Source organism: Bufo bufo, chromosome 2 (genome assembly GCF_905171765.1).
Source record: "Bufo bufo chromosome 2, aBufBuf1.1, whole genome shotgun sequence".
Taxonomy (NCBI): domain Eukaryota; kingdom Metazoa; phylum Chordata; class Amphibia; order Anura; family Bufonidae; genus Bufo; species Bufo bufo.
Window position 1 is genome coordinate 197,353,266 of NC_053390.1, and position 18,022 is coordinate 197,371,287.

At 44.9% G+C, this 18,022-nt stretch overlaps 1 protein-coding gene across 2 annotated transcripts in view; it reads right to left on the reverse strand.

Moving 5' to 3' along the window:
• SUSD2 (sushi domain containing 2) overlaps positions 1-18,022 on the reverse strand; it is a 356,375-nt gene that overhangs the window by 191,625 nt on the left and 146,728 nt on the right. For both annotated transcript variants that reach the window (XM_040416013.1, XM_040416014.1), the window contains exons 10-13: positions 17,894-17,935; positions 7,366-7,590; positions 6,135-6,383; positions 3,139-3,399 (exon numbers count right to left, since the gene is read on the reverse strand). In XM_040416013.1, the coding sequence (XP_040271947.1) occupies positions 3,139-3,399; positions 6,135-6,383; positions 7,366-7,590; positions 17,894-17,935 (777 nt within the window). The remainder of the gene's footprint in view (positions 1-3,138; positions 3,400-6,134; positions 6,384-7,365; positions 7,591-17,893; positions 17,936-18,022) is intronic.

The following is an 18,022-nucleotide window of genomic DNA, read 5'->3' on the forward strand; positions in this document are numbered from 1 at the left end:
GACGTCCAATCCCTGTATACAATTATAGACCATCAACAGGGATTGGAGGCAGTCGAACAACAATTGATAAGGAGTGGCACATTTGAGGACCCCCAAATAAAATTGATACTGGAAGGCATCCAGTATATTTTACAACACAATTATTTCTATTTTGAGGGGGAATACTATCTGCAGAGATGTGGCACCGCCATGGGGACCAGATTTGCCCCAAGTTATGCCAATTTATTTCTGGCAGAATGGGAATTTACTACCATCATGCCCAAACTTGGGGCGGATCTGGTCCTATGGCGGCGTTACATCGATGATGTGATATTTATTTGGAGGAAGGGAAAGACAGAATTAATGAGGTTCTTGGAAGAAATTAATAACAATGACCGAAATTTAGTCTTCGCGTCCAATATTAGTGAGGAAACTGAATTTTTGGATCTATTGATAAAAAAGGTAGGTGATCACTATTCCTGTAGTACATACCAGAAGCCAACTGCGAAGAATGGTTTCATTCTTTTTGATAGTTGCCACCTACCTAGGTGGCTACTAAATGTCCCATTAGGCCAATTCCGGAGAATTAAGAGAAATTGTACCGAACCGGAAAAATTCGAGGAAGAGGCAGTCAGAATGAAATCGCAATTTATGGATAAGAAATACCCTGTAATGGTTCTGGATGATTCCCTAAACAAGGTGAGAAAATTAGACAGGAAGTCCTTTTTTCAAGAAAAAACAGCAATTGAGACAATTGAGGATTCTAAGAGTGATATTAAAATAATTCTACCCTTTAGCAGTGATTATAAAAAGATAAAAAATATTATATTTAAACACTGGCATCACGTGGTGAGTGATAGGGTGATAGGCCCGTTACTGCCGAATATACCGAAAATAATATATACAAAAGCCCCAAATTTAAAACTAAAAATAGCCCCGTCAGTGAAAGAAAAAGGACCCACAATTACTAATTTAGGATCCTATATGAACCTTAAAGGTTTTTTTAAGTGCGGGAGATGTATGGGGTGCAGGATGAGCCTACAAGAAAGAAAAACAACCACAGTACACTCAGCACACAATTCTTTTGTCTGGGAAATTAACAATTGCCTCACTTGTAACTCATCTGGAGTTATTTATTTGATACAGTGCCCATGTAAGCGCCAATACATTGGCAGAACAAAAAGATTATTGAAAATTAGAATAGGTGAACACGTATCAAATATCAAAAAGGGCTATTTGAAACACTCCCTCTCCAAACACTATGATGAAGTACATAACAGGGATCCATCTAAATTGTTCTTTGTGGCCCTGGAAAAAATTGATAGACATTGGAGAGGGGGAGATTATATCAGGAGGATGTCCAGAGCCGAATCGAAACATATTTATGAATTTGGCTGCCTATTGCCAGCAGGCCTGAATTCGGACCTGGAGATCTTCGGCTTCTTATAGGGTGCTGTTCCCCTCTCTGACGGGAGATCCCATGTTTAGCCTTCCGGCTCTGGGGCCCCCCCTCGGAGAGGAGATCAGCATCCATGACTTCTGAACCTCACTTTCTACATTTATTTCATTGGCAGAAATTCTTCCACAAACCCTTCCCTATATATTTTATATCTTCATATATTTATATCTTATAATCTTATATATTTATATAATAATGTCCCCAGATATATCAGCTGATGCTTATTAATGTGTGTATAGAAAGGGTTAGTATGTATGTATATTTATTGTTTTTAACCATTTCAATTTTAATAAGCATATTAAAGTATTAAATTATCATTTTTTATCTTAAATACTGTGTCGGGCAGGATACTATAGTATGTTAGATGCATTTGTAATAAAAAACGCAATGGATGTTGAAAAACCGCACGAATACCGCACTTAAAACCGCATTGGTAGTCATTATGTCCAGATGATCCGGATTCCTGTTTTTGTGGATTACCATAGAGACTATAAAAGGTGGATAATGATTGATGGCGCTATGACCACTGAGGAAGGGGTGTAGACGCCCCGAAACGCGTCTGGTGAAAGAGAAGGAAAAGCGCCCACCTAATATACCGGACCCTCCTATGGATTGCATGGCCATGCATGAATGAATCTTCAGCAAAGTTAGTACAGACACAGCTTTCAGCGCAGATTGCTGATCAGAATCCTACCTGCCGGATCCCGCGATATTGTGACGTCACCCGCCTGAGACTTGCGGCGTAAGACGCTCGGACGGCCGGCACCGCTCGCCTCGAGGAGACGCCACATAGCGAGATACATTACCAAGGAACCAGGTAGGAACTGAAAAATTATAAGTCTGGGACTTTGCTTTTACCGTTCTGGTTGGAGTGAACTTTCCTGGAGGAATCACTCTATACGGCGTCTGCTCACATTGGAGACAAGCCGTTCAAGTGCCCCATATGAGGAACTTTTAGGACGCTTCCATCTATTATACTTACAGACAGTGACACTGTTGTTATAAGTGTCACGGAGTGCGGTCACGAATTTTCAACCCCGAATACAGTTGTGGAAATTAAATGGTACCATATCATAGTAATTTTAGATAATTTTTAGGTTCATTGTATTTTATTGTGAATGGATTATTGCTATTATTGTTATAACCTTATCTGACCAATTAGGTCTAAGTAAAACTATTTCCATATGACACAGATGTTGTGAGTGCTCACTCTCCTTTCTAATTCAAACTAATACTACAATATAGTTAGTACCTACATGTAACAATTTGAAAAATTTGAATATCGTGCAAAGTTCATTTATTTCAGTAATGCAACTTAACAGATGAAACTAATATATGAGATAGACTCATTACATGCAAAGCGAGATATTTCAAGCCTTTATTTGGATGATTATGGCTTAAAGCTTATGAATCCCCAAAGTCTCAATTTTGAGGTATCCTTTGCTCAGGGGGTATGGATTAATTAGCTGACTAGAGTGTGACACTTTGAGCCTAGAATATTGTACCTTTTCACAAAATTCTAAATTTAAATTTAAAAATTCAAATTTTAAGCTGCATTAATGCAATTAATATTAATTTGCATTACTGAAATAAATGGACTTTTGCACAATATTCTAATTTTTCGAGTTTCACCTGTATATAACTATTACAAATTTGTTCGATAGTAAGGTTAGATAACAGTAAGGTTTACATTTTTTTACCTGGTTGAAGACTGTCCACCAATGCTCTGTGACTGGTATAGGAGATCTTGGTAGCATTGCCAATATCCAAACTTTTTGTTGTTAAGACATCAAATGTGCAGAACATATCATTGCCACACAAGATTTTGGCATCTTGAACCAGAGTATCATTGTCATCAACTTTAAATGTGGGAATAAAATCTGGGTCATGTTTTAGTTTATAACTGCTGATCAATTCTGGAGAGTCATACTGAAAGATTGAGCTTTCTTCTGTCACCGCCCCTGGGAAAGAGAGATTACATGAATAGGCATTTCCTAATACTTTGTTTTAGTTTATATTTGAACAGACATTAATGCACTATTTGGTTATATCTGAAATACATAATGTGACAGTATTGTACACACAAAGAGATCAAATGACAATGAACCCCAAGCAAAGCAGCCTGTGGGCCAAACACCCCCGAACCCCTATTGAAAAATAAATGCAAAGTGTGTTGTGAACTGATAGCATTCAGACTGAATCTTGACCGATTCATTTTATTGGGTATGTGAATATTATTATTTATTATTATTAAAGCGCGGTTTATTCAATGGCACTGTACATATGAAAAGGAGTGCCCTTACATAATACAGACAATTGCACTAGGCATGAACAAGACGAGTTACAATCTGGTACAGAATGATAGAGGGCCCTACCTGCGTGGGCTTACAATCTACAAATGAGCATTGTTTCTCACCGATCATCTCTGCTGTCCGTGAAAATCTCAGCATGTTCTATATTGGGCATTTTTTTACCTGGCCCCATAAAAATGAATGGGGCTCACGTCACTCATGTGAACTAAGCCTTAGGTGCTTCTTTATTTCTGAGGCCCGTGTTTGGGTCAGTTAGCACACTAGTACCACATATGGGATATTTGTCAAAACTGGAGAATCTTGATAATAAATATTGAGTTTGGATTCTCTGTCAACACCTGTTGTGTAAGGGTACTTTCACACTAGCGTTTTTCTTTTCCGGCATAGAGTTCCGTCCTAGGGGCTCAATACCGGAAAAGAACTGATCAGTTTTATACCCATGCATTCTGAATGGAGAGCAATCCGTTCAGGATGCATCAGGATGTCCTCAGTTCAGTCTTTTTGACTGTTCAGGATGGAGATAATACCGCAGCATGCTGCGGTTTTATCTCCGGCCAAAAAAACTAAACACTTGCCTGAATGCCGGCATTTTTTTCCATAGGAATGTATTAGGATCCGGCATTAAAAATACTGCAATGCCGGACCCACCTTTCCGGTCTGCGCGTGCGCAGACCTTTAAAAATGTGAAAAAAATATAGAAACATATCCGTTTTTCCATATGACAAATGGACAGATGGATCCGTTCTTGCAATGCATTTGTGAGACGGATCCGCATCCGGATCCGTCTACAAATGCTATCCGTTTTCATGCAGATTTCCGGATCCTGCTGCAAGTGTGAAAGTACCCTTACAGAAAAAATTTATTAAAATTACGTTTATTTTTTCAATGTAATCTCTATTTTGCGTTATTTCCTGTACAGGGGTACATTTTTTAAAATGCTTGGAGTTATGGAGCTTTCTAATATATCGTCCTTTTAAGGTCCCTTCAGAACAGAATTTATTTTTATTTTTTTAAACTAATGGGCTATGCAGCTATTATAGCTGAGTGGTTAAGTGCCTTGCCTCTAATACAGAAGGTTGTGAGTTTGAATCCCGGCAGAAACTTTTCTGAAATAGAGGCTAAATTAGATTAAAATACACTGGGTGTCCCCAAGCACTGACTCCATATATGGACATAGCTGTATATGGAGTCAAAGCAGGGACTCCTAAGCTGAATTAGAGTCCCGACACCCTCCCCTCTTCAGAGCAGGGGGTGCCTTTGGTTCTCATTGACTTCCATTGTGCTCGATGGCTCGGTAGAACACCCGAGCATCGCAAAGTGTTCTACTTGAGCATTTTGGTGCTCGATCAACACTAATTAAGTTATTTTGTGTGGTTTGACTATCTGTCTTAGGGCTCATACACACAACCGTGCTGTCTGCATCAGTATGTCTGCTCTGAGGCTCCACAAAAAATAATAGAACATGTCCTATTCTTGTCCATTTTATGGGACCCGTGGAAGGGGAAAATGCGGGAGTCACACAACCGGTATCCGCATTTGTGGACCACAAAAACAGATATATGGTTATGTGCATGAGGCCTTAAAAGCAGAAAAATTCAGATTTTGAAAATTGCTAATTTTTACAAATGTTCTGTAAATTTCAGATGTTTTCATAAATTAACCCCAAAAATAATTGTCGAAATGTTACCACTAGCATAAAGAACAATGTGTCACAGATTAAAAAAAAAAAAAGCTGCATCTTAAACACCAAAATAAGGCTCATTCACACTGAGTTTTTGGTGCACTTTCAGTGCAGAATCAGTGGCAAAAAATAAATCCAAAAAGCCTCCCATTCATTTCAATGAAAAGCAGCACTTGCCCTTTCTCGGCGCATATTCTGCTCTGAATTTCCCACTGAAATGAATGGAAAGTGGCAAAAAAATGTGCCTTATGGTCCATAACCGTCTGCACATTTTTTGCGTGGTTTGCGCACAAAAAATGTGAGTAGAAATGCAGATTTGCATTCAAGTATGCAGTCCCAAAAAACAAGCAAAAAAGACCCGAAAAAAAACCGCTTTTAAAATCAGCATGGATTCTGCACGGATTTTAAAAGCGTGTTTTCAAAACCCATCGTATGAAGGTACCCTACAGGGTTAAGCAGCACGGATATTATAAACTTATTATGAGATACATTATTGTGAAAGAAAATCCACAATCCTGAGAAATAATTACTTGCTGAATAAATAAGCATTGTTGATCTTCTAACGGCACAGTCAAAACTAGAATCACCAGTTTTTTACAATATACAGTATTAATGATCACACCTTTAGTAAGATTTATATATCTGATGCAATGTTTGGGTCATAAGATGAATATGTCTACATCAGTTCTGTGTTAATACTCACAATCTGCACCAAAGCTGAAAATTTCTTCTGGGCTAGCAGAACTTGGCAGTTGTGTACTATTCCTCAGAGTGAAGTCATCTTCAGGATCACTGTTCATGACTCCTAGAAGCCCTCGGGTTTTGTTTTGGAATATTTCAGGGAGAAGAACGGAGACGCTCAGAAATCTTTTAATGGCTCTCACTTCCACTCCAGCTCCAGATGGAAACATCACCGTCACATTTGATGTAATTGGAGAAAATATGAAAACCTCTGAAACAATTAGGCAAAAATTACTTTAGAAATGTCTAATAAGCTATTTATAACCATTAAATTGTTCGTCTGTCTCGTAGCTGCATCTTCTACTGTACCTTATTTTTATTGTTGTACCTGAACACGAGGGCCTTAACTATTGGCACAATCGGGTGCAAAATACTAGACCTACTAAGGCAAATGATCCCTTATGACAATACCGTGTGTAACTACATTGAAAATGGAGATTGTATCATGTAAGTAAACAATGCAAAGAACATTCACAACTTCACAGCATTCAAATGTGCGGGCTGCACTGAGGTGAAATGAGTTATAACTTTGGACTTTGATTTTATAACTTGAAAGCAATTTTAAAACTGGGATCTTAGGTCGGCTTCAGTATCTACTAGTACCTGGGTACAGAAGCCAACTTTGGATCCCAGTTTTAAAATTGTTTTCAAGTTGAATAATCGAATGACAAAATCATTCAATGAAGTACAGTATCTTGGAGATAACACAACTTTGGAGATAATGAAATTCACTTGCTGTTCGCCGGTATGGTATGTTTGTCGCCCCTGACTTGTCAACTAGAGCATATTTATGGATGTAATAAATGAAGATTATTCACTACTGTGGTTAGTGCCGCCTGTTTTTTTTTTTTTTTTATCGTTTGTGTCATCTGGGACTTTGACAGGCCCCTGAAAGTGAAGGTGAGTGCACCACGCATGTGTAGCGTGCTCTCCATTAATTCCTATGGGAGCACACTGAGCACACTCAGCTATTTTGGCAGTCCGGTAGAAATGAATGGAGAGTGCACTGTGCAAGCACGACCATTGCTTCATTCACTTCTATGGGAATACCTGAGATTGCAGAAGCAGGCTCTCTGTTCACTTCGGGGGTCCTGTTCTGGGGACCCGCACACATCATGTCATTGATGGCATATCCTTGAGATATACCAGCGTCTCAGAGGACACAACCCCTTTAAAGCTGATTTATACAGTACCTTTCATATCCATCCAGCTCTGCTCTTCAAAGCTAAGGACTTCTCCATTCAATAGAGTCTCCAGTTCATTCTGCGTTCCATTTTTCAAACGTACTTCAACCACATCAGAGTCTTCTTCTTGCATGGCCACTGAGGAAATGCTAGCCACATTTATCTTATCAGATAATAAGCGCCGATGGGGAGCTCTGTCTTCTTGTAATGCTGTCAAAAATCTTGCAACCAACCCTTTAAAATGAGGAGAAACCATATAAATGACATTATTATTCATCAGTATTCAAACTAATTAAGGAAATGTATTAAAGTGACCCTCTAATCAAGAGCTCAAAATTATGCTGTATGTCAGTAATCATTTAGTTGTATTTGATTTTTTTTTTTTAAGAATGGACCTGTTTGGGCCTGAAAAGACTAACTATATGCTTATGGCTTCATGCACACGACCGTTTTTTGGGTCCGCGCCGCAGTTTTTGCGGCTCGGGTGCGGACCTATTCACTTCAATGGGGCCGCTAAAGATGCGGACAGCACTCTGTGTGCTGTCCGCATCCATTGCCCCGTTCCGAGGCCCCACAAAAAAAATATAGCATGTCCTATTCTTGTCCGTTTTGCGGACAAGAATAAGCATGTCTACAATGGGCCACCGGTTCCCTTCAGAAAATTGCGGAAGGCACATGGGCGGCTTCCGTTTTTTGCGGATCCGCGGTTTGCGGACCGCAAAAAAAGGCACGGTCGTGTGCATGAGGCCTTTGACATATTCTCAGGATTTTCCACAAATGTGCAGTGCCCTCACTGCAAACCATTAAAAATGTTATTGTATTTCATGTAACATGTCCCATAGGCTTTGTATGGAGAGGGAGCAGAGGGCAGTCCCTGGTGGCTAAGCGGGCACCACACTTTCTTCTCTAGGAGGAAATTAAAGGGAACCTGTCACCAGTTTTAACTGCTGGATGAAAAGATCTGAGGAATAATGTTAAAAGGGGGAGAATAGAGAGGAGTTGTGGAGAAGAGTTTTATTAGGGGATGCAATAAGCCACCCTAAAAGAGATGTGTTTTTAGGGAGAACCTAAAACTATGGAAGTTGGGAATTAACTTAAAGGGAACCTGTCACCAGTTTTATGGTATCCTAACTAAGGGCAACATAAATAAGTGACTGATTCTCTTAGCAAAATGCTGGGTCACTTTCTTTAATTGACCTAGTCAATCTGCCAACATCTTGTATTGAAAAGCTCCAGTTCATAATGATGAGTCCTGAATATTCATGAGCTCCTGACTCTTCCCACCTACCTGCTGCTGATTGACAGTTATTTTCCATATGAATCAGCAGCAGGTAGCCACTGGAGTGGCTATATCTCTGAATTTAAAAAACGCTGGACTCACTGACATCACGCTGGACTCAAATCAGCTCATTAGCATGCGGCATGTGGCATCTTTGTGTGTATATTATGAGGTAATCATCTGTCACACCAGTAAGTGAATACATCTAAGGTACTTTTTAGTAGTTAATGATTGGATATAATTAGTTAGATTATAATCAAATATCCACATGACAGGTTCCCTTTAAGTGTCTAGTGAGCTGCAGACCTGTGAACAGCTAGACAGCAGTATGGCACAGAGACATAAGGAATCTCCCTACTCTGTGGATTACAAGTCACAAAAGTGACAGCTCTCAAGGAAATTAGATCTTACAAAATGTTTAGTGGCCAGATCAAAATAGGATTGCAGAAAATTTTGTTTCGGGCTACAGGCATCTCTGCATTTGGTGGGAGTAACACACTTTCGGCTTCCCATCATATAAAACAGGACAGAAAGGATCCACTGTCCAGACACTGTATTCCTTTGAGGATACTGGGGTATCTAAGTACTGTAGATCCAGAAAAGGGATATTGTACCTCTTAGGCTGGGAAAAAAGATTGCATTGTTTGATTAAACAGAGAGAGAGAAAGAGAGAGACTAGCCCTCCCTGCACAGCCTTGGGTATTGCATATGCAAAGTGCTGAACCTGCATTTGATCTGTACAGCGCTTGCGTGACTTATCCATTAACTGCTACAATAAAGTACAGTGAGTTTGTGGCAACAAACCTTACTGTCATCATTGACTCAAACTTCAGGGACCCTGCCTTACACCTCAAAACCTTCAACATCAAGGGCATCTCAACCATCCTCAGGCAGGAGGATCCCAGAACCAGAGTGTGCCCCAAAAGTAAGAAAGGTATGCCTTCCCACATGACTGCACAAGCCCAGGGAGCATCAGAACTATGAGTAATACTACTACTCCCATCTGGCCACACACGTACACCCCTGCAGCATGCTGCAAATTTCCTAGTGATGTGGGACCTGCATCATCTTGAGAACGGGTCTCCGTCTTGCATCACAGGGTGGCCATACTTGGGCGGTCTCTCCATTTAGTTTCATGGGACTAATAGCCAAGTAAGAACATATATTTTCAGAAATGCCATAGAAGTGAATGAAGAGTGTTGTGTGATACAGGTCCTTGTTTTCGACACAGCAGCATGTTCCAGAGGTGGGATCCACACAGGATTTTAAGGCTTATCCTGTGAATATGCAGTGAATTTCCAGATGGGACCAATTTTGTATTTTTGTTTTTCTTCTTCTTTATTGTATTCCAAGAGCACAGCTTTTTTATTTTTTCATTGATGTAGATGTATGGGGGCATGTTTTTGTCACGGTGGGGAGTGGGGGGAACTCCACACCGTACAATGTAGGTTGGCGGAATATGCCACTAGGCATAAAGGGAGCAGGTCACCTTCTAACACATCCCTAAATCCTAGCCCTGACCTCTAACTGTATGAGCAAACCCTAATGGTGGGAGGGCTCATACCCAGAATCTTGGGCCCTACTAACTCTAGAGATCCCTGGTAATAATGTCAGGGCTAGGAGACGACCTGTTCATCCACGACACGGATGAAAAGGAGTCTCCAGCAGGCCTAGCAACAAGGAATGGGACAGACAGTAGCATAAACCAGATTGGCAGGTAAGCACCCAGCGCAAACAGCACACACTGAAACAACAGCACTTACCTGCCACAACAACTAGATGAAACCACAACTGCTACTGACTAGTGGTTCCCCCTGGAGCCCACTTCTGCAGGCAGGTGGTCAATACAGTTCCCCCTTTGAGGAACCCAAGTGCCCCCTCACTAGAGGCACAACACACAGGGAAACGCCTTGCATACATGCTGGCCGAACAACATCAAAATACCAGACATGAAACTGCAAGTCGTACACCACACCCTGAGCATAAACCCACACCAAACATAAACACAGGTAAGGTAGGGAACATGGAGAATACATAAGGGATGACAATCTATGTCCAACAAGGTGGCCCTCAAACTGGACAGATGGTAAGGTCCAGGATGGCAGCATAACTCCAGCTCCACAAGAAGCTGAAGTCCCACAAACCTCAGGCTCCAAGCCCAAGTACTATAGGAGCCCACACCCAGCTCCACCTGCTCACACTTTAACCCCATACCCACCAGAATGGGAAGGGAAAACAACCTTAAAGGGGTTGTCTCACCTCAGTAATCACCATTTAATCACTTCCTTGTAGTTCTAGGATGGTTTCTGTAATATAGATTCATTTTCCAATTTGCCTCTGTCACCTCTTATTCCTCTTTATAGTGCCCCAAATTCGATGCTCGTTTTTAGGGGTTACTGTCACGGAACCATGAACCAGACGTACAACAAGAGATAAGTGAAAATAAGAAGGCTTTATTGAAAATAAAGCTGTAAAGCAAAAGTCCAAACGGATGGTGAAACCGAGCAGAGTCTTTGCGAAGCCAGAGGTCAGGAACCAGAAGGGTAGTCAGACGAGGCCAGGATCAGGAACCAGAAGCAGCAGCAGTCTTAGAAGCATGTGAACACAAGAGGACCAAGCAAGGAACTGAAGCCACAGACCTCCTATATATATGAGCTAGGCATCCAGCTCCTCCCAGGGGAAGGAGGAGCCGCAGGGTGGAAGGCTACAAGAAACCCAGGACCCAAGATGGCCGCCAGCACATGTCAAACGAAGGAGAGCAGCAAGCAGGTAAGACCATGACAGTACCTCCCCCTCAAGGGCCCCTCCTCCGCGGAGCACAAAACGGTTTCTGAGGGAAGCGTGCGTGGAAGGCTCGGAGCAAGGCAGGAGCATGGACATCTGCGGAGGGAACCCAGGAACGCTCCTCTGGACCATAACCACGCCAATGGACCAAAAACTGCAACCGACCGCGGACCAGGCGTGAGTCCAGGATATTGCTCACCTCATATTCCTCACGATTGCCCACTTGGACCGGACGAGGCCGAGGAACCGAGGAAGTGAAACGATTACACACCAGTGGCTTCAACAGGGAGACATGAAACACGTTGGAGATCCGCATGCCAGGAGGAAGCGCAAGGGCATAGGCTACCGGGTTTACCCTGCGAAGCACTCGGAAGGGACCAACAAAGCGAGGCGCCAGCTTGGGAGTGGGCACTCGAAGGTTGAGGTTGCGGGTGGACAACCATACACGGTCTCCGACCTGGTAGGAAGGAGCAGGCGCTCGTCTGCGATCAGCCTGGAATCTCTGGCGCTGCGCAGAGACCTCAAGGGACTTCTGGATCTGTACCCAAGAAGCACGTAGGACGGAAAGGTGATCCTCCACAGCCGGAATATCCTGGGGAGAGAATACCTCCGGTAACACGGCAGGTTGGAACCCATAATTGGCCATGAAGGGAGACGTCCCAGAGGAAGAGTTCACCGCCGTGTTCCTGGCAAACTCAGCCCAAGGCAGGAGGTCAACCCAATTGTCTTGGTGATCGGAGACATAGCAACGAAGGAATTGCTCCAAGGCCTGATTGGATCGTTCTGCGGCCCCATTGGACTGAGGGTGGTAGGCCGAGGAGAAGGAGAGATGAATCCCCAACTGGGAGCAAAAGGCGCGCCAGAACCTGGACACAAACTGCCTCCCCCGATCCGACACAATCTCCTTAGGCAAACCGTGCAACCGGAAGACCTCCCTGGCAAAAATCGTGGCCAACTCTTGTGCAGAGGGTAACTTCTTGAGAGGAACACAGTGGCACATTTTGGAAAACCGATCCACAATCATGAGAATGACCGTATGGCCTCGGGATGCAGGGAGGTCCACAATGAAATCCATCCCCAGGTGTGACCATGGGCGCTCCCCGGTGGCTATGGGTTGCAGAAGGCCCAACGGAAGGTGCCGAGGGGACTTACTCTGGGCACAAACGGAGCATGCCGCTACATATGCGGCGATGTCGGAACGTAGGGAAGGCCACCAGAACAGACGTGAAACAGCCCAGGACAGCTGATTCTTTCCAGGATGCCCCGCGGTCTTGGAGTTATGGTAGGTTCGCAACAACCGAGTGCGCAACTCCTCAGGCACAAAACATCTGCCGTTGGGTCTCCCAGAGGGAGCACCAGATTGAGCCGCCAAAATCTGCTCACCCAGGGGAGAGGTCAGGCTGGTGCGAATGGCGGCCAGGATCTGATTCGGAGGTATGACCGAAGTCGGAATCGACTCCTCCCTGGACAGCTCGGAGTACTGCCGTGATAAGGCATCCGCCCTGATGTTCTTGGAACCGGGTAGGTAGGAGACCACGTAATTAAAACGTGACAAGAACAGAGCCCATCTGGCCTGACGTGGTGTCAATCTCTTGGCCTCAGAAAGGTAGGTCAGATTCTTGTGGTCCGTCAGGATGAGAACCGGAACCACCGAACCCTCGAGCAAGTGCCTCCATTCTTTAAGGGCCTGCACGATGGCCAATAACTCCCTGTCACCAATCTGATAGTTGCACTCCGCGGAAGACAGTTTCCGGGAGTAAAACCCACAAGGAAGCAGAGGACCCTCTGGTGTTCTACGCTGAGACAGAAGGGCGCCTACTCCCGTCTCAGACGCGTCCACCTCGAGGACAAAGGGCAACCCAGGGTTGGGATGCGACAGAATCGGAGCCGACACAAAGGCGGACTTTAGGGCCTCAAAAGCTCGGATGGCCTCGAGCGGCCAGACCTGGGAATTACTGCCCTTCCTGGTCAGATCCGTGAGAGGCTTGGCCAGCATGGAAAAGTCCCTGATGAACTTCCGATAATAATTGGCGAAGCCCAAAAAGCGCTGCAGGGAACGAAGACCACTGGGCTGTTGCCACTGTAAGACAGCCGAAACCTTCTCAGGATCCATGGAGAACCCCTCAGCGGAAATGATGTAACCTAAGAAGGTTACCTGGGATCGGTGAAATTCGCATTTCTCAAGCTTACCGAACAGCTTGTTCTCTCGTAACCGTTGCAACACTCGTCTGACATCCAGAATGTGGGCCTCCATGGATTCAGAATATACCAAGATGTCATCCAAATAGACTACCACACACTGCTGCAACAGGTCACGGAAAACATCGTTGATGAATTCCTGAAAGACTGCGGGCGCATTGCACAACCCAAAGGGCATAACCAAGGATTCGTAATGACCGGTCCTGGTGTTAAACGCGGTCTTCCACTCATCGCCCGCCTTGATCCTTACCAGGTTATATGCCGCCCTCAGGTCGAGTTTGGTAAAGACCGTGGCCCCTTTAAGGCGATCGAACAGCTCGGAAATCAAGGGTATCGGGTAAGCGTTCTTGATCGTGATGCGATTGAGACCCCTGTAATCGATGCAAGGCCTCAACTCACCGCCCTTCTTTTTCACAAAGAAAAATCCAGCCCCTGCCGGGGACGAAGATTTGCGAATGTGTCCGCGTGAAAGCGCCTCCCTCACGTACTCCTCCATGGCCTCATTCTCCGCTACCGACAGTGGATAGACTTTGCCACGAGGAGGAACGGCACCAGATTGTAACTCTATGGCACAATCGTATGGGCGGTGCGGAGGTAGGGCAACCGCGTGCACCTTATCGAATACATCCCGGTACTCCTCGTATTCAGGAGGCAACAGAGAGTCCGAGGAAGTACACAGCAACTTGACAGACCCATGGATGCAACTAGCCCCACACTGCGGTGACCACGAGAGGATCTCGACCGATCTCCAATCGAAAGTCGGATTATGCTTCTGGAGCCAGGGGTACCCCAAGACCACCGAGTAGTGTGGAGACGAAATAACCTGGAGGCAGACCGACTCTCTGTGAACGGCACCAATGGCTATTCCCACTGGAAGCGTCTCATGAGTCACGTGTGGCGGCAGAAGGGGTCTGCCGTCTATCGCCTCAAGAGCCAGTGGGGAACCTCGAGCCTGCAGAGGAATGGAATTGGCGGCAGCGAACACACTATCAATGAACAAACCACCAGCACCAGAGTCCACCAACGCCTGGGTCGTCACCGAGCCCCCGACCCAGGAGAGGACAACAGTGATCAGTGGTTTGTCAACACGGGAAACCGGGGACGAGGAGACTCCACCCAAGATCTGCCCCCGACAGGATCTCAGGGTACGAGCGTTTCCCGGACGGTTCGGACATGCCAACCGAAAATGCCCACCGAGACCACAGTACATGCATCGGCCCTCGCGTCTCCGGAGTGCCCTCTCCCCCTCGGACAGGCGAGCAAACCCCAGCTGCATGGGTTCACCCCCAGACAAGTCATCCCCAGGAGGCGTGGGAGGAGAGGGAGGCACGGGTGGGACAGCAAACGTAGGCACCAATCTGTTAGAAGACCTCCGCAGGTTCTCCTTAAAGGAAGGTCTCTCCCTGAGTCTGGTGTCAATCAAAATCAGGAAAGAAATAAGAGACTCGAGCTCAACTGGTAGGTCCTTAGCTGCAACCTCATCCTTCAAGGCATCCGAGAGACCATGAGAGAAAGCAGCGACCAGAGCCTCATTATTCCAGCCCACCTCTGCTGCCAGGGTACGAAACTCAATGGCGTATTCAGCTACGGATCGTGAACCCTGTCTGATGGACATAAGGAGCTTCGCAGCAGAGGCAGCTCGAGCCGGCACATCGAATACCTTCCGAAGAGAAGCAACAAAACCGGAAAACTCGGCAACCACCGGATTGTTGTTCTCCCATAAAGGGCTGGCCCAGGCCAAGGCCTTGTCCGAGAGCAGCGAGATCAAGAAGCCCACCTTTGATCTCTCAGTAGGAAAGGCATGTGGCAGCAACTCGAAATAAATGCCCACCTGGTTAAGGAAACCTCGGCACTGAGTTGGCTCTCCCCCAAAGCGCTGTGGAAGAGGGGCAGAACCGGTCATACCCCGAAACACCGCAGGCGCAACAACAGGTGTCGGGGTAGACTCTGGCGCAACAACCGGAGCGGCAGTAGGAGCGAGCCCAGGAGCGACAACCGACCCATCGGCAACGGGAGCGAAATGAGCCGTGCGTTCAAGCAGGGTTTGCAACGCCACAGCGAACCGACCCAACAGGTGATCCTGCTGATCAAGTCTGGCAACCAGCGTGGGTAGCGAGGATGGCCCTGTACCGTCAGAATTCATGGCTTGGTCCTAATGTCACGGAACCATGAACCAGACGTACAACAAGAGATAAGTGAAAATAAGAAGGCTTTATTGAAAATAAAGCTGTAAAGCAAAAGTCCAAACGGATGGTGAAACCGAGCAGAGTCTTTGCGAAGCCAGAGGTCAGGAACCAGAAGGGTAGTCAGACGAGGCCAGGATCAGGAACCAGAAGCAGCAGCAGTCTTAGAAGCATGTGAACACAAGAGGACCAAGCAAGGAACTGAAGCCACAGACCTCCTATATATATGAGCTAGGCATCCAGCTCCTCCCAGGGGAAGGAGGAGCCGCAGGGTGGAAGGCTACAAGAAACCCAGGACCCAAGATGGCCGCCAGCACATGTCAAACGAAGGAGAGCAGCAAGCAGGTAAGACCATGACAGTTACGGCCACCACTGTAATGTCATCAGCGGTGCCAGAGCAGGCGCACAGGAACCCTATCGGCCGGCTGATCTGGTGACCAGGTATCACGGGAGCGAGCGCGCACAAATTATTGTGCATGTGCAGTCACTCCCGGCCCGGCGACCTCATCTGAGCTTTACTACAAGCTCATAGGATTTACAGGGTGCGCGCATGCACAAGCAAGCGGCAGGGTTGCATCCTCCCTGCCCTGCTCATTGTGCCTTCAGCTCCGCCCGCAGCAAGCAGGGAACTGAGGCCCCAAGAGCCGCGAGGGAGCTGGTAAATAAGGAGGTGAGACAACCCTTTAAAGAGGAAGTCTGAAAACATGCTAAAACTACACGTTGCCACCGGCAACATGCACGGCTAAAGTGTTACGGTCCACTACCATCAAACCATCACACAGCCATGACAGTTTTTATAGGATGAGTTCTATTTTTAAATTGGGGTACATATAAATTTTCACTTGGAGGGGGGGGTAGCAATTTCTCCATAGTTTTTTTTTAATGATTTTTTAAATGTATTACAGTGTATCTTTGGGAATAGACATATTAAGATGCAGCAATGGAGGTACCATAGTTAAGCCTCCTCGGATGCTATAGCAACCACTGGCACCCTCCAATTGTATCATGGCTAATCAATGGGATTGGCAGTTACCCCATCAGTCCTCTTAGATGCTGTGGTTGCTATCTAATATACCGCAGCATTTAGGATAAGCAGCTGTGTCTGGAGTTAGTTCCAATCTTAGCTATTGAAGTGGGAGCCTGGCTGTGCATTATAGCCAGCTCCCACTGTGGATGATGTTAGCACAGCTCCTGTGCCCATGCCATACCCTCTGGCTAGTTAGGGTCAAAGTGTATGTAATGTGTATGTAAAATGACTATATTGCGATTGCTAATTTAGCCATTGTTGATATTCTGTGCCGTTTGCTATATTTCATAAGCCATGTCCCCTTGTTAGGTGAATCTTTAGTGCTGTCAACACAGAGGTCCTGTCCATAAGATGGCCGCTAATGGAAGGTCATGTGATCAGGCAAATCATCTTCATGTGGTGTTTTCTTTATTCAAACCCACTTCATCTGCTGTAAACTTCCACAATTTTAAGAGCAGATAGCAGGTGTAATGTATTTGAACAGAAGAGACATCACATGAAGACGATTTGCCTGGTCACATGACCCTCCATCAGCGGCCATTTTATGGACAGGACATCTGTGTGGACAGCACAAAATACCTGGCAAACAAGGTAGTGTACCTTATGAAATATAGAAAATGGCACAGAATTTGAACAAAGGCAATATTAGTAAGTGCCATATAATCATCTTACAAACACATTGGTCAACAGTAACCAGAAAGTCACCAACCCCTTTAAAGTCAGATTTTCAACTCTAAACCTCCTCAACAGACATAGATTTAAAAATCCAATGCTGACTGTCTGCAGGCACTACTATAGGAAGCATGGAAGCTTTCTGCATACTGTTCAATCTGTGACACCTGATCAGGAAAATAGAGCACTCATTGCTATAAAGATATACTTATAAATTAATCAGCAGAGAATTTTTGATAATGCAAAAAAGGGCTAATATCTTTGTAATTAAAACAATACCACTTTGCATCTTTAGAAAATAGCCCAAGGACAGATAGAAAGAACAAATGCAGGGCACAAACAGGTAAAATGTAAATACAATATATAAAATGGTCAAAAGCAGCATAAACTCACCTGAATGTGGAGGAGGTTCATTTTCCTTTGGTGTCTCTGCCTCTGTATGCCATAATGTGGATAATTAAAGAATACGTTATAAGAAAGGTTATCATTTTTATACTATATGATTTTATATATGTGCTGTAA